The 18108-nt window shown below is 37.1% G+C and overlaps 1 protein-coding gene across 1 annotated transcript; it reads left to right on the top strand.

The window, feature by feature from the left end:
• Positions 1-5531: 5531 nt before the first annotated feature.
• On the top strand, positions 5532-7723 carry LOC136238613 (uncharacterized). Its single transcript, XM_066029179.1, has 2 exons — positions 5532-6532; positions 6585-7723. Exons 1-2 carry the CDS (start codon positions 5555-5557, stop codon positions 7512-7514), a joined length of 1908 nt encoding a protein of 635 aa, XP_065885251.1. The 5' UTR covers positions 5532-5554; the 3' UTR covers positions 7515-7723.
• The last annotated feature ends 10385 nt before the right edge of the window (positions 7724-18108 follow it).

Here is an 18108-nt window from a genome sequence, read left to right on the forward strand (position 1 = left end):
ATTTAACAAACTAGTGAATTTAAAAATTGTTAATTTAGAAATGGAAGTAGGGATCAAGCGATAAAAACTACTGAAACAAGTGATTTGAATGATGGCAACTATTACAACATAGCTTTGTGGGGAAATCCCTACTTTGGCATTGAACATATATGGTGACGTGGTGAGATGCCAATGTAAGGATTTCCCCACAAAGCTATGTTGTAATAGTTGCCATCATTCAAATCACTTGTTTCAGTAGTTTTTATCGCTTGATCCCTACTTCCATTTCTAACAATTTTTAAATTCATGTAATATTATTAAGTTACATTTTATTTTAAGTAATATGTAACTGTAATATATTTAATTGTATAGAAAGTAATATGTAATATATTACTTTGAAAAGGTAACTTCTCCAACTCTGGTAACTACTTAACTTATTCTGTGAATGCTATCCCACTAGGGACCTGTGAGAAGACTTAAAGCCTGTGAATACAGGGAATCTAACTGAAACATGAAGAATGCAGGAAAAAACCCAGACCCAGTGGTGACTTGATCCCCCACACACATGCAGTCTAGGCATGCACCAGAGGAGTCACAACAGCTGGGATCTGAGATCCCTTCCACATTTAATCTGTATTTAAACATCTACTTCTCGCCAGCAAATGGTTTTAACTTACAGCAGCACAGTCTCAGAGCTTTACAATCTGAAAACTTTCTGTGGTTTTGGCTACCCAGATAGCATTCAAGTCATGTATGTTGTATGCTCTAAATTCCACAACTTTCATTGACAAAATTGTTCCAATCACACTCCAATCCACCATGCCTGTTTATGGCTAATCAACAAGTCACAACGCTGTCTAATCATTATACAGTGGAACTTCTCTTAACAAACTCCCCGAATTAAGGACACATGCAATAGAAAACAACTCTTTAATGAGGACAAAAATTTTGGTCCATGTAGGTCTGGTTAATACATTTTTACCTCTGAAGGAGGAAAATCTATATACTACAGCAAAAGGTGACCAGTTCCCAAAATGTCCGTCAGAGAGGTTCCACTGTAGTGACCTTCTGATAGATTTCAGTCTATCGGTTGCACATAAACACTTACGTAGCACGGCGCATAGCTATATACTGGCCTATTTCAAAAGTTGTTGCTCAGACCCGACCGACCCAATTTTGCACAGATTTTAATTAAGAAAAGAAAAAATAAGATCACGTGACACATAGAATTTAATTTGTAATTGGTGCAAAATGATCGAGAAGGAGAGAACCATCATTAATAATTGATGAGAAAACATGCATGATTACAAACAAATTATATATTATGTGTCCTCGGACAACATGCGACCACATGTCTGACCAACAGTGGACAGCAGTGGGCATGGCAAGGAAAAAAAAAATTATAAATTTAGGTACAAAACTAAAGTTACAGCTTAAATTATATACAGATTAAAAACAGTCCGGGTTGATTGTCCATTCTTTAGAGTTCCTACCATAAAATATTCTCTGTGAAGCAGAAATTGAGGCACTGGCCATCCTGAACAAAAGATTTCTAGCACTTCCTTTGGAAAATAGGGATACTTGCCGGGTAAAATTTATCACATCCTTAATTGCAGCAATAGAACTAGGTTGAAAATGGCCCAAAACACTGACTTCCACAGTTCTGTAGCAGTGAGGAATCTTCAAACGATCCAATTCAGCCAAAAGCTGTACATACTCAGGTTTATAAAGTTTGCGGTTGTGTGCAGACTCCAAATGATGTATTGAGTCCAATGGACATGTAAGCTCTATAATGCCCATCGATGCAGAGTGTCTGTTATAGATGACAACATCGGGTCTGTAAGGAGTGACTAAGACATTGGAGGGGATGGTTTCAGGAGGAGAGTCATTAAAACGATGTCCCTGCAGGTCCGCATAGACACTGACCATCTGGCAATCAGAAAAGAGAGTAATTAACTGAGAAATTAAAGTGAACAGTACTTGATTATGTCTACAGGTGTACCTTTGTTGGGATAGTGCTACTGGGCAACCACCTAAAATATGAGCGGTAGTTGGCCGGTTAGAGTCACAAAGGGTACACTTGGCACCACACTGTATGTGCCAGCGACGCAGGTTAACAGCAGTAGGCAGAGTGTCCGAGGATGCTCTCAACAAGAAAGAAAGTTGCCCAGGGTGAAATCCAGTCATTAACTTATTCCATGTTCTGCAGCTAGTTTCTAACCTAGCAGAATCCAAAAATTTGCATTGCACAGTGAGTTGATTGAGATGGGCTTCACTGTCAGAAGTAATTTACTAGTCAAATCATCTTTAGCTCTCTTGTAAAGAGACCGTGCTGATGGCATATCGGACAATTGGCTTTGGGCAGCCGACAATATGGAATAATCTTGATTCTGGAACTGCAGAAAATCATTACCAAGATGGAGATGCAAGCCCAATTCCTGCAGCTGAGGATCAGATGATGCACAGATACATGAAAGCAAACTAAGTTTTGCCTCTCTTGACACACAAGAGACACTGGGGTAACAAATTCCCGGATAGTATAGGATTACCCGAGTAGCATTCCTTGGAAGCTGTAACCATTTCTTAAGATAACGAGTGACCATAGATTCGAGTTGTTTAATAGTATGGTTAGTGATTGCATCAACACATAGATGGAATCTTAACATTGACAAGATGTAATTCCTATAAATCCAGAGCTTATACTCTCCCCTAACAGGAAGAGAATCAGTAGCTGTTAGTAAACCGGACAGACGAGAAGTCATATTCTTGTTTGCAATAGATTTGGTAGCTGACAAAGACACATCAATTAGTTTTCCCAGAAATTTTGTGCCACCCTCAGTAATCAATTTTGTGGTCCCACCTGATAACGGAATTCTCTGTGACAAATGTTTAGAGCCATCAAATAGAAATGAAACGCACTTTGAAGGCTTAAGTGTTAGATCCAAGTCTGCAGCTTTCTTGTCAATCTCTTGGAGCACAGAAGAATGGGTTTCCAAATTGGTGGAAATCAAGGTAGCATCATCGGCATAACCCTTCACTGAATGGGCAATTGAATCGACAAATTTTGGAGAAGATTTCCAACTGGATTTAACAGTGGCAGGTTTATCAGTAAGAGGCACAAACCTCTTTGCCCTCTTACCACAAGGTTTCCAGTCCACCTGGTGGAGGTCAACTTCTTCAAATACCATTGTATCTATGTCTTCCTTGTACACAAGTTTACAGAAACCATTAAACAGATACTTGTCAATACGAGCTTTATACCAACCAGGTTCTTCATCACCACTCTCGGACCATTTAATGTATACAAAAGAACCAACAGGTGGTAGGCTATCACAATTAGGCACAGGAAGTTGAAATGTGTAGCCACATGGATTATTCAAAGAGTCATACTCTTGTAAAAGGTCACTCACAAAGTTAGAGAACTGTTCTGCAGCCTCAACTGGAGACAAGTCGTCACAACTCACAGAATGGTGAAGCCAACCCAGTCTGTTCCGAAGAACATCATTAAGTTGTGTCCAACATGGCGAAGTAGCACTTTGCTGTGAAGGGGAAAAGTCAGACGCCATTTTGGTCACGTGAAAAAGTTCATATCTACTCTAATAGAACAGTCAAAGTGTAAAATCTTGAAAGATAACCTAGGCGTAGCCCCTTAAAAGCAGTGGTCTTGACTAACATAAGCTGTATACTTCAGTGTCATCCATGACTCATTGGGCTATATGTATGTAGCTAGCTACTAGCTACATTTATTTCCAATAGTTAGTACGTAGTTTGTAACTAGAAAGTATTTGACATGTCTGCAGACAGTGCAGTAGCTACAAATATTTTACATTATATTTTTGAAAGATAAACATTAGCTACGTAGCTGGGTTTTTTTAAAAATGTTTTTTCCTACCGACCGACAATTTTTTTTGTAAAATAAATCCAAGCAACAACTTTTCAAATAGGTATGGCCCTACTGAAAATATAAGGTTAATAACAGTATGGCTATAGCTGTTGTGTTTAATGAACTCTTATGCAGTATCACTGAAAAAAAAAATTTCTCTGTAATACTTAAATCAACTAGTTAATGATAGTGGAGATGTTGTGACTAACCAACAGCTGTAAGATCACCATAACAAGTTGCATACCCATCATGTAAAGAATTAATAGGGTTCTAGCATGCGAGCATGCTGCATGTGTTATTGTTGCAGTTGAAAGTTGAGCCACAGAAACTATAGAATATGGATGATTATCAGTAAGACAATATACATTGCTCATGTGAGTTACTATAACAACAGTAGTTATGGCATAACTGATTGGGCATAACACATTATAGTGAACAAAATGTGTATAAGTATGGTTTACAAGCACACAACTGTTGCTGATGCATGTGTTACTAATGCATAAGCCACAGATGTGCACTGATGAATATATTAATAATTATAGAATACCCTGCAGCTGCACAATTAAGATAGGCTCATTACAAGTCCACATGTATAGCACAGTGGATTACTGCACTTGTTTTAAACATGTTACTAGAAAGTTTAAGGTCATGTGCATATGTGTTCATGTATTCCATTTGGCGAATACAAAAAGAGTTCACAGACATAGTCTATGTAAAGCTTCTGCCACACTTCTTCTCCTAAGGCCAACAATTGTAAATTGCTTGTTTCCCATCCTATAGTCAGGCAAAAAAATAACATGCAGGCGGGCGGGCGGTTATTATTTATTGTATTGTTAAAATCTATTATTTAATATCAAGGATGTTAAAGGGAATCCATTAACTCCTAATTGCTTTTTCTCTCAGATTTAGCAGAGATGTCACAAGTAAAATTTGTTGTGATTTCACTGGGATTCATCAAGATTCAAATCTCATAGAAGGTTAGATTCAAAGCGTTGCAGACCCCTCATTTTCTCTGAGCATGCAGCCATCAAATCTTGCAGGCTTTTATCTATAGTAGAGTTTGCTGGTTGGGTGCAGCTATCATTCACGTGGTCATAACACTAATTTAGCCATCAACGGCAACAGCAAGTTTTACGAATTTTCTATGTTCTACACACGTAATAACCTCAGATGAGTGGGACTCCAAGCTGTTCATTAGGCTCATTCTGGGTCATTCACCAATGGCTACTTGAAGAGACTCCACTGCTGGAATGGATTCAAACTACGTAGTTATCCATGCTTTTTTTGGCACTAAACAACATCAGAAACTCACCACCATGTGCTCAAAAAAAAAAAAAAAAAAAAACCATGTGCTCACACTAGTACCATAGATCCTTTATAAACAAAAAATAATTAGATCACGTGACAATTAAATGTAATAATAAATTTGCATGCGGCTCTAAAATTCCCACGCGGGCGGGTGACAGGAAACAAGGAATCTACAATTGGTGGCCCAAGACTGAAAATTAATGCTCTGGTGGAGGCTTTAGTTTACTAACCCTTTAGGCGACTTTGCCTGACCACGTTGGCAATGTAAGTTACGTAACTTCTCTTATTACGTAGTAATAAATTATGTAATGGATTCTGACACGTGAGCTGGTTGTAACTGGTGGGTGATTGTGAAGGACAGAGTAGCTATGGTTTCTTATTAAAATGGCCAACCCGAGTACTGACCTTATCCAACATCTCTATCTTACTGGAGTAAGGCCAACTGGAAAGGACATTGGTGTTGGCGCGTATGGAAGAGTTTTCGAAATAGAGTATTGTGGGACTGTTTTCGCTGCTAAAGAAGTCCATCAAATTTTAGTTGAAGGAGTTTCACGAGAAGAATACGAAGGAACAAGGAGAACATTTCTCAACGAATGTGCCCAGAGTATCAGTCTTGGTCACCCAAATGTGGTTCAGTTTTTAGGAGTATACAATCCTGGTGGTGAGTCGCGATTACCAGTTCTAGTGATGGAGAGGATGCAGGAGAGCCTTGCGTCACTGGTGGAAAAGTACCTAAATATTCCTATGTGTGTGAAGTTGTCTATGTTACTGGATGTGTCTAGAGGATTATGGTACCTCCACAGTCATAATCCTCCCATCGTCCACCGAGATCTTTCCCCCAATAATGTCTTATTGACTGGTCAGTTTGTGGCAAAAATCAGTGACCTAGGAGTAGCCAAAGCTATAGATGTAGGTAACAGGAGAACAAAGACTCGTGCTCCAGGAACAGTAGACTTCATGGGACCAGAAGCTTTAGTAGAGATCCCAGAGTATGGTCCTCCCCTTGATGTGTTCTCTTATGGTGGAGTGACACTTCATGTGGTGAATCAAGAATGGCCTAAACCACTACATTATGTGGTGACTGATCCTAAGACTAGAAAACTGGTGGCTTTATCAGAAATAGAGCGACGTCGAGAACATGTAGAGAAGATGATAGGTACTCCAACAGACCTAAGACGTTTAGTTGAGCAATGCCTTGACAATGATCCAAGTAGACGTCCTCCAATATCAGATGTGTCAGAGAGGATGAGGAGGATGAAAGAAGCAGAGAATCTGAGGTGTCCAGATGTGACCATGAGCCCCATAACATGGCAGGTAGAACAGATACCAAATGTATCAGAAGCACCAATTGTCAATGCACAAGTAAGACATGACTTGTTTAGCTATACACTTTTATATTATGTGCTATACACAGAAGTCATTAAACAATTTACCAGTGGATATTACATGGAAAAAGGTAGCTCCTCTACCAGTGGGTCGTACAGCACATACAGCAGTATTACTACATGGATCGGTTTATGTTGGTGGAGGATATGAGGGAAGAAATGCTAGTGACCGCCAAAATTGTTACAGACTGGATGTTTACACTGTTAACATCAATCAGTGGACCACGCCTTCCCTCGCAACACCATATTTCTTTTATGCTATGGCTGTACTGGATAATAAACTGATCATTGCTGGAGGGACAACAATTAATAATGAAGTCACCAACAAGGTTCTTGCTCTTGATGGTGGAGAGTGGAAGGATTTCAATGAAATGCCTACTGCTCGGTCATTTTTAACAGCTGTTGGGTATCAGTCAATGCTTATTACAGTGGGAGGTCAGAGAGTAGTTGAAAGTAAATGGACTATTGTAGGTGTAACTGAGGTACTTGATGTTACCACTGGGCAGTGGTATGCTGGTGAACATCTTCCAGTACCACATCGTCAACTTAAAGCTGTTGTTATAAATGATACTCTATGTGTGCTTGGTGGAACTGCTAACTATTATAATGATTCTGATCCATCTCCACAAGTGTTTACTGCCTCACTAGACAACATCTCAAGTCACCAGTTGAAGTGGCAGTCTCTCCCATACACTCCATGGTGTTGCTCAACCCCTGTTATTTTATATAACGACTTTCTTTTATCAGTTGGAGGAAGACAGTCATCTCTGACAAGTCAGACTAGCGAGGTGTGTGCTTTTGACCCATTAACTGGTTTATGGGGACAAATTGCAGATATTCCTGTAGCAATGAGTTTTCCAGGAGTAGTGAGCATGGTTAATCAAATAATTGTTATGGGTGGGCTTACTATGGAGGGGGTATTTTCCTGTGACACTTGGATTGGTGTGTTTAATAAGTGATCATGCATATCATATTACTGTAAATGTGTAGTGGTTGCAATTGTGTAGATATATACGTACATTTGTAAATGTCCCTTTGCTTTTATTTCCAGCTTCTACATATATATACTCTGTACAACTGTCAGATTTGCAATGCACAATTTCATTGACACATTTCATTTGTTAGAATGTATGATGATTCTAGCCATGTGTAAATGCTTAAAAATAAATTTTTGGTGATTTTGTCTAATAAAAACTGCATATCTCTGGTGTGATATAGTGATACCAGTGATTGGTATTTTAAAGCACCTGTGATACTTCAGATCGGCATGTGTAAGTGTTCATCAAAGATAATTATGTTAGCCATGGATATCTGGGTTTGCTTCCATACAGTAGCTTATAATTACAAAACATTATGTAGTTGTCAGAATGCAAATATATATATTAGGCTTAAACCAACATTACCTCCTACTTAAATTATAAAAGACTGTCTCCAGTTGTGGGTGTTGCTGTTGTGTTTCGGGTACCATGTACTCAGGCATGTAATTGTTGCTTACCATGCAATGCATGATGGAAACACCAATGCAAGCAACTTACACTGCTGGTAATCACTTCCATCCACAGTCTCCCATTTGTATTCCACAATAATTTACCCAACAGTGATGATGGATGATCTCATGGTGAGAAATTCATTGTAACTATAGTTACATATTGATGTACTTAGCTTATTATAAAATTTGTTATTAACAACATAGTCAGTCCTTCATTAAGTGTGTATATTAAGCTAGAAAGTGCAATGTCAATACTCTGGGAGATAAGATGTATATCCTTTCAAGTAAATCAATCTATATACTTGTTCCTTCTGTAGATGTGATTTTCTACCAGTAAGTGATGTCCATACGTGTGCACAATACTATTTTTCTGTAGCCTCGACACCAACTACCATTATAAGATATAAGACAGAAACACTAGAGGATAAACAGTGCTCAGGTCAGATTAAGGCAAAAGAGAGTAAGTACCTTTGTGATTGTTCTTTATATGAAAGAAATTCATCTGATGGCTTTTTGCAACCTTAACACAGAGTTCATCACAAAACAACATTCCTTGTTCCTTTGATTTCCTCAGTCACTTAGCAAGGGTGTACAAACTGACATTGGTGGTCCCAAATAAGTCTCAAGATGACTAGAAAATGTAGCACTACTTACATACTGTATAGCCTAAATATTTTGAGGGGCAAATATTTTGAGGTTGAGCAATGTTGCTAAAAATTTTTTTTTTGCAGGTTTGCAAACACTCCTAAAATTAATGTATTAGACTATATGGAGGTCTAAATATTTCAAGGCTAAAATTTTCACTGATAACCCCCAAAACTGTGAAATCAGTGAAAAATTTCTGCCTCGAAATATTTAGGCTATACGGTAGTTCCACCAAACAAGAAAAGTCATCACATAATGGAAAATCAAAACTAAGCAGTGAGACTTGCACCAAAAAGGAGGAAGGAAGCAATAATGAGAGAGGTGAATTATCAGCTATACATTAAAAGGTTCTGTATAAGTCAGCTAATACCTAGAAAAAGAGTAAAAGCTTACAAAGAGCTGCATGGAAGATTATGCAGAATGCATTTCCATAAATGCTATATAAGACAATGGTACACATGCACTGTGTATGATATAATGTTCAGTGTTGTCATTAAACTATTCCCTCATAGCTCTCCATCTTGCACCAACTGTTACCAGTCTTGTGCAAAATATATGAATCACAAGAACTATAAATTTTAAAGCTAAATGGCAACTGGTTGATACTAGTGGAGTGTGCTGTATCCATAGTTGGGGGTAACTAGTTATTTTTGTAACTAAGTTACATAACTGATTACTTTTAAAGTAACTAGTAATATAACTAGTTACTTGCTTTGTAACTAGTAACTTGTAACTAGGAGTAATTGTCTGAAAAGTAACTAAGTTACAATAGTAACTAATTTCAATAGTTACATTGTAACTATAACTAATTATGCTTTAAAAGCAAGAGCACTTCAATTTTTGTGCCATAAATGCTACAGCCACATTAAGTAGACAGATTCTGTGTACTGTTCTCTATGATTCAGCTTGAGTAACATGTAGCAATAATTAAAACTGACTTGAAATAGCTACAGAATTGTTATTTTAAGTGCAAATATGTATTGCATCCCTTAATGATGCATATCTGAGCAAAATTCATGTTACAAAAGCTAAAAACAAAGTCATAATTTATGCTACGAAAGTAACTAGTAACTAGAGTACTTAGTTATCTTTTGAAAGGTAATGGTAACTGTAACAAAGTTACATGGAATAAAAGTAACGAGTAACAAGTTACTTTTCTGAAGTAACTACCCCAACTCTGGCTGTATCTAAGGGGCTCCCCACAGGAAAATTTTGCAAATTTAACCTCGTTCTGAGATAATAATTTTGACTGAGCTTTATTGAATAAGGCATAAGGATTGTGTACAGTATAACTAAGTGAAATTATTATATATTCTCTAGTGGTGGTAATACTATAGCTGTCACATAAAGGGCACAGTATATATACTGCAGTATGGTTTGAGTTAAAAGTTGAATTTCAATTTAAGGGGTCTAGGAGTGCAACCTCAATGTAGAAGCTGTAAGATACTTAACTCTATTATCCTAAACTGATGCTAATAGCAATAGCATTAAAATGAAACTGCAATCAGCATGCAATATTACTGAATCTATGTTGCAACTGCTTTCAAAGAGTTTTCAGTTTACTTTCACTAGGGAAGGGAAATTACATATGATCAGAATTATATACTGCATGTGGTTATTGTAAAGGGAATTTAAAGTGATGGTACACTTTTATGTTGATAAATAACTATTATACACACCTATATTGTGTACTTACAAACACAACATACAAGCACAAGGGATATTATACAGTGGTCACATTTAGTAGAAAATTTGTGGAGCAGGGTGCAGCCCCCAGATACTGTAGCTGTTAACTTTATAGATGTTTAAAATTTATTGCAAAGTATCAAGTTTGTAGCTACAACTGAAATACCCACTACCAAATGAACTTATGAAAATAGCCTTTCAAAAAGAATTGATGTCTTATGATTGATTCACTGCACATAAAATATAGCAGAATTGTAGCCTTTAAGTACAATTGGTATGGCAAGATGTTTGGCACAATAGTGAGACAACAGTACACAGGTGAATAAGAAGAGGTTCAATTGCAGTGGTCTTTGTTCCTAGCTCATATAGTTTTGATAATGGATGTTTTATTAGAGTAGTTGACTGTTCTATTAGAGTATTTCAATTTTTAGCAGTTTTACCACTGAAATACGCCCTCTCGTTGATTCCTATAGAAGAGATTAGTTTTCTTCTTGCTCTTTTCATTTTTTACATTTCCCAGTTAGATGTATTTGCAGCTTCTTCTAGCTTCTAGCTAGCACACAGTAAAATTTTGGAGGTGATCTAGTTTAATTTATTTGTTTAAATTCTGGAATTCGGCCAAGGCTGTTCTTCCCTTCCAGAATATATGCACACAAGTACAAAACAAAGCAATATACAAAAGCACAACATAACTACACAAGCAAACATAATTACACATCATACACTGTATACCATTATCACTTATGTAGTTTTGTACCAGAATGTGTCATACAAAAATAGTGGTTTAAAAGAAAGTTTGTCCATGCAAGTGAAAGGTAGTTGAAGTAAAATGAGGTCTCATAAGGGGATGACCATAAAAATGTAGCCTTTTTAGCTGACCTATATAGCTGTTTTGATAAAGTCACGAATTTTACAATATGAAGAAGTGATCTTTGTAAAGAGCTGAGCATGAAGTGGTCTGAGAAAGAACCATCATTGATGATGAAAACATACAGAAATTAAATTGTGGTGTGTCCATGGGCACATGCAACCACAACATGGAAAAACACAAGGTGGGCATTGCAAGGAGAGAAATTACAGAAAACAACAACAAACATATTAGTAGGGTCAAAAACTGTGGTTTCGTGACCAACCTTTGGCTAACAAAGTTTGATGGTTTATATTGTACTTTAGGGTATTTTAGACAAAATGAGCTCCCACACCGCTTTTTAAAGTCCGGGGAAAGTTCAGTACAGCCAAAAGTCTAAAATGGTTACTAGCTGACATGCGCAAAAATAAAATAATGAGACATTAAGACACATGGCCATTAAATACAAAAAAGTCCAGACTGAACAATTTCAACTGTAACAAGCTTAAGTTTGTGTAATGTAATTAATATCAGCTTTATAGTATTACGAATTTTATACATATGATACTGAGTATACATTACACTGAATGTACCGTATACTTGTGGCCATCGGTTCATGAAACAGTATTATATCATACTAGCATTGATACCTTCCCTACGTGCAGGACCATTTCACATTTTCACATTAACCACCATCATGCAAGCCTAATAATGTGAACATGGGGTTAACTATACAGCAGAATTGTATGTAATTATAGTTAAACCAATTATAATTATCAATACATGTGCAAATTATGTGGTGCTGTGGCACTGTAATAACGTGGTCAACAAAGAGTATTTAAAGCTATACTGCGAGCAAAGGTTTGAGCAAAATTAACTTAATACACTGGTACACACTTCCTGGCTATATTTTAGGCAAGTAGTTTAAACACAAAGAATTGGAGTTACAAGGAGAAAACACTTACTCAAATAGAACACACAGCATTCACCCCATTAATTGACCTGCCCATGCCTATATACCTATCAAAATTTAAATGTGCTACTGTATATTTTTCCATCAGTTCAACCTACAAGCAATGTTCATATTGTTCTGTATAAAAGAGCACTTCTCTACAATGCAATGCTGATACTGCAATGATCCTGATTGAAACATGCAATATATGGAGTGACGCAGTACACCATGCAGTGCATGAGGTGTGCTGTATTGACTCCTTCAACTGGAGATATGCAGATACCCATCTGCTAAGGAGGACTCTAACTGTAACTACTGTAGAGAACCTCCCCAGAGGTATGTACCCATAACTATTTGAGAACCTCTGAACAGGTCCCTTAGTGTTCCTGAGTCAAATAATCCTTAAATTATGCATAAAATGCTTTCAGGATTGCCTTTTATTGTCACCTATTATGCTCTTCAGTGTTTCCATTATGCTCCTAGGTTAGCAACATTTCATACAATGATTTTGAATCATTTTATTCAGAGAATTTCACTACAAAATGACTGTTCTATTGGAGTGTTCATCTAAGGGCTGGAGCTAAGTACAATGCATTTGAGTGCTCTGATGGAGTTTGCAGTTTCCATTAACTGCTCTATCAGAGAGTGTTGAGCTCCATAGTTTGAAATATCCACCTAATTTGCTAGCATTATGCTGGCATAGCACTCCACTGAGCCTAATATGCTTGTTATTATGCTGGCATATTTGACGCAGGCCTATCTCTAAGTGATTTTAATGACCTCATTAGTGCTCAAGAATCAAAAGATTGTATACATATCATTGATTGTAATAGTTGTGCATGACTATTACATAGTACTGATTCACTAGGTACACTTGTACAATAAAGGTGAACTAGCAAGTTTGAGGCACTTGTCTCCAGTAACATTACACGTTTGTCTGTGGCACTATCCTATTGCTTTAACACAGCTGTTACAAATACCCACCATTCGTAAAAATTGTAGTACCCCAGACACCATGCTATGACAGATGCACTGAACCCTATCCATACAATGCATGCAATACCATAATGTTACCATTATACACAGATACCGCCAAATGCTATAATAAGAAACATTTTAAGCAAGAGTGTTAAAGCATGCAGAATCACAGCACTATACTAAACCACATGGCTTAAAGAATCCCTAACACACCAATCAATAACTGCTAGAGTACACTACAGCATTGTACATACCTTAGTGCAATACCCTAATTGCTTGTTTACAATGCATGATTTTAAAGGAATTACAAAAAAAAAAAAAAATAAGCTTTCATACAACAGCATCCTTAACAAGCATAATTGTAATATAAACCACTAGTATTTCACAAGTTGTAAACACCACCATATAACCCCACATTGTGTATAAAACTATATAACACATTAATGTGACCACTGATTACATAGTTAATGTACAAACAACATTATCTGAAAAATAAACATCATGCACATCACAGTGATTCACTATTTACATGTCATACTATATATATATATATATATATATATATATATATATAGATGTATAGACAGATGTATACAGAAAATCTGTATAGGTATGCGATTTGGCATTTATATAACTGTACTTGTTTGATGTGACTTTTAGTAGCTACTGTTAGCTACAATAGAGCTTGAAAGTGTAACTACTACAGCAATACTGACAAAAATGATATTACTTGTAGTGTTGTGGTTAATGCGCAATGGCACAAACTATTTAAATGAATATATAGTGTACTTTATTTGGGGTTGGGAGGGGTAATAGTTTAAGTGGATTTGTTTGTGCTATTAACGAGTTGTTGAAAAGCTAATGGAGTATAAAGAAGAATGGATAAAATACTACATTTGATTGTGCTAATAGATGTGTAGGCTAAGCATAACACTTAATATATGGTGGCATACAAGGTATAAAAAGTGCACTTAGCATGACAACATAATCATGACAAAGTGCTACAATTATACCCAGTTTAATAAACAGTGTAGGTAAAGATAGCATTGTACAACCTAAATTTATAGCTACCTAGCGTAGTACGTACACTTCTTTGGATCCAGTACCTTACTTGATTGTCTTATGTGTAGTTAAATAGGTGTATATACATGTCTGTGTGTGGTGTGTACATATGTGTTAATGTGAAACAAAAAAAAACTATTGTAAAATTACCTGATAAACACTCAGTAAATAAATGCTTTATTGTTCACCAGTTACTGCATAAATTTTAAAAACATTGAAGTACTCTAATACAACAGTCAAGTAGCTAATTACTCTAACACAGCATTCACAGCTGCATGTAGTTGAATCTTAACTTCACTCTGCAGTTAGTTATGGAGCTTAAAGCATTGAATTTACTATTTTGATGCAATTCAATGTCATGGGTTCTAAAACCTTAAAAAATATTTCAGAAGCATGTCATCAGACACTTTAGTATACTATGTACAGTATATGCATGCTTATAATGGTACATCATGAACTTCCAGCTGTACACTCTAAGCTATGTTTGTAACAGTGGGAGAGTAACATAATCATGACAAAAGTGCTATGGTAACACTCTAATGAAAAGTGACTGTTCTATTAGAGACTATTGATGTAATGAGTCTATTAATGTAATCTATGTAACTTTTAAGCAGTTGCTCTACATATAGCTACTTTGAAGTATCAAACTAATATGCTAACATACTATCATAGCATGCAATTCAGCATGTATTATGCTTTTTATTATCCTGCATATATTAGATACAGGCCTACAACTTAAATAAATTATAGCAAGTACACCTACAGTTAAATCCTGAATTATTCACCCTGCAGTTAGAATATCAGTTTTAAGCACCGATTCATTATGCTTGTTACAATTCTTTACACCTGCACTTCTACTTGAAAACCTCAAAGTCCAATATCAAGACACACGGTAGTGTGTCGTGCGGCCCAAGAAGCCGGCGCGCAACCCCGTGAGTATATTGACAGGAAGAAACAAAACGCAATTTTCGCACCTCCGTAGCTCTGTGCTGCCTTGATGAAACAAGACAAATTTTGCTGTGTACATTCCCTCCAACTTCAGTACTCCACATTCCAAATTTGAGCGAAATCGCTTCAGGCATTCCTGAGATATGCGACTTCAAAAATTGGCTTAGTTTCTTCGTTTTTTTTTCTTCTTATTTTTCTTCCTCTTTTCGCACACTTACAAAAACTGCTATAAAACGCGAACGCGTTATCCGATTGCCTTGAAATTTGGCACACAGAAGGGGGGTATAAAGGCGCATCTCTGTACCAACTTTGGCTGGAATACCATAACAGACAAAGAGTTATGAGCGATTATGCACGAAAAATAACACCAATATGTTGTCACGCCTACAGGGTAAACCGCGTATGGGAAGAAGCTGAAAATCGGTGGGTGAATAGGTTAACTATTGAACCTCAAACCTTTTGTGGTTTGAAAGAAATCGAGCTAAAAACCAGGAAGATACAGTGAAAAAATCAACAGTGTGTAACAATTACGCAATCGAGATTAGCTAATTTTTATTATTATTATTATTATTATTATGCTTGCCACGCCTACCAGATAAACCACTTGGGGTAATGCTTTGAAAATCGCTGTACAGATGGAGTTATCATCTTAGAAAGGCTCTTCAATGGTGTAGAAGAATCAGACTTAAAGCCACGGAGTTATAACACGAAATCCAACTTGGGGTAGCAAATGCGAGATCGAGATACTCTAATAGAGCAGTCATCCTAATAGAGCAGTCACCCTGAACAGAATTCAAGAGATCAGTTAGAAATAAGTAACCTGTATAGAGATCAGCTACAAACAAATCACCCTGTAGACAGTTCAGCTACAAACAATTCACCCTGTTCAGACATCAGTTAGAAGAAGTTTTCTTGTAGAGAGTTCAGTTACAAACAAATCACCCTGTTGAAAGATCAGCTAGAAGATGTCACCTTATAGATAGTTCAGTTACAAAGAAACCACCATGTAGAGAATTCAGCTACAAACTAGTGACCCTGTAGATACATCAGCTAGAAGAAGTTACCTTGTAGAGAGTTCAGCTACAAAGAAACCATTCTGTAAAGAGCTCAGCTGCAAACAAATCACCTATACAAAATTCAGCTACAAACAAATCACCCTGTAGAGAGATCAGCTAGAAGAAGTTACCTTGTAGATAGTTCAGCTACAAACAAATCATCCTGTAGAGAGATCAGCTAGAAGAAGTTACCTTGTAGATAGTTCAGCTACAAACAATTCACCCTGTACAGAGCTCAGCTAAAAGAGGTTTCCTTGTAGAGAGTTCAGCTACAGACAAATCACCCTGTAGAGAGATCAGTTAGAAGAAGTTACCTTGTAGAGAGTTCAGCTACAAAGAAACCATCATGTAGAGAATTCAGCCGCAAACAAATCATGTATAGAGAGTTCAGCTACAAACAAATCTCCCTGTAGAGAGATCAGCTAGAAGAAATCACCTTGTAGAGAGTTCAGCTTCAAAGAAGCAATCATGTGAGAGTTCAGGTACAAACAAATTGTCCTGTAGAGAGATCAGCTAGAAGAAGTGACCTTGTAGAGAGTTCAGCTACAAAGAAACCATCATGTAGATAGTTCAGGTACAAACAAATCACCCTGTAGAAAGATCAGCTATAGAAGAAATCACCTTGTAGAGAGTTCAGCTACAAAGAATCTATCATGTAGAGAGTTCAACTACAAACAAATCACCCTGTAGAAAGATCAGCTATAGAAGAAATCACCTTGTAGAGAGTTCAGCTACAAAGAAACCATCATGTAGAGAGTTCAGCTACAAACAAATCGGCCTGTAGAGAGATCAGCTAGAAGAAATTACCTTGTAGAGAGTTCGGCTACAAAGAAACCATCATGTAGAGAGTTCAGCTGCAAACAAATCACCTGTAGAGAGTTAAGCTACAAACAAATCTCCCTGTAGAGAGATCAGCTAGAAGAAGTCACCTTGCAGCGAGTTCAGTTACAAAGAAATAAACCATGTAGAGAGTTCAGCTAGAAACAAGTCACCCTGTAGAGAGATCAGCTAGAAACAAGTCACCTTGTAGAGAGTTCAGCTAGAAGAAGTCACATTGTATAGCTACAAAGAAACTACCATGTAGAGTTCAGCTGCAAACAAATCACCTTGTAGAGAACTCAGCTACAAACAAATCGCCCTGTAGAAAGATTAGCTAGAAGAAGTTACCTTATAGGGAGTTCAGCTATGAACAGATCACCCTGTAGAGAGTTCAGCTACAAACAAATCACCCTGTAGAGAGTTCAGTTACAAAGAAACCACCATGTAGAGAGTTCAGCTGCAAAAAAAATCAATCACTCTGTTGAGAGTTCAGCTAGAAGAAGTCACCTTGTAGAGAGTTAAGCTGCAAATAAATCACCCTGTAGAGAATTCAGCTACAAACAAATCACCCTGTAGAAAGATCAGCTAGAAGTAGTTACCTTGTAGAGAGTTCAGCTACAAAGAAACCACCATGTAGAGAGTTCAGCTGCAAACAAATCACCTGTAGAGAGTTCAGCTAAAAACAAGTCACCCTGTAGAGAGTTCAGCTAGAAGAAGTCACATTGTAGAGAGTTCAGCTAAAAACAAGTCACCCTGTAGAGAGTTCAGCTAGAAGAAGTCACATTGTAGAGAGATCAGCTAAAAACAAGTCACCCTGTAGAGAGTTCAGCTAGAAGAAGTCACATTGTAGAGAGTTCAGCTACAAAGAAACTACCACGTAGAGAGTTCAGCTGCAAACAAATCATCCTGTAGAGAGTTCAGCTAGAAGAAGTCACCTTTTAGAGAGTTCAGCTACAAAGCAACCACCATGTAAAGAGTTCAGCTGCAAAAAACTCAATCACCTTGTAGAAAGATCGGCTAGAAGAAGTTACCTTGTAGAGAGTTCAGCTACAAAGAAACCACCATGTAGAGA

The sequence above is a fragment of the Dysidea avara genome, chromosome 11, assembly GCF_963678975.1.
Source record: "Dysidea avara chromosome 11, odDysAvar1.4, whole genome shotgun sequence".
NCBI classification, from domain to species: Eukaryota; Metazoa; Porifera; class Demospongiae; order Dictyoceratida; family Dysideidae; genus Dysidea; species Dysidea avara.

What these genes read in the sequence shown, in the direction of transcription:
- LOC136238613 (XM_066029179.1), top strand. Translation starts at nt 5,555, where the DNA reads ATGGCCAACCCGAGTACTGACCTTATCCAACATCTCTATCTTACTGGA. An exon ending in CACCAATTGTCAATGCACAA is followed by an intron (nt 6,533 to 6,584) that starts GTAAGACATGAC and finishes TGCTATACACAG; the next exon opens with AAGTCATTAAACAATTTACC.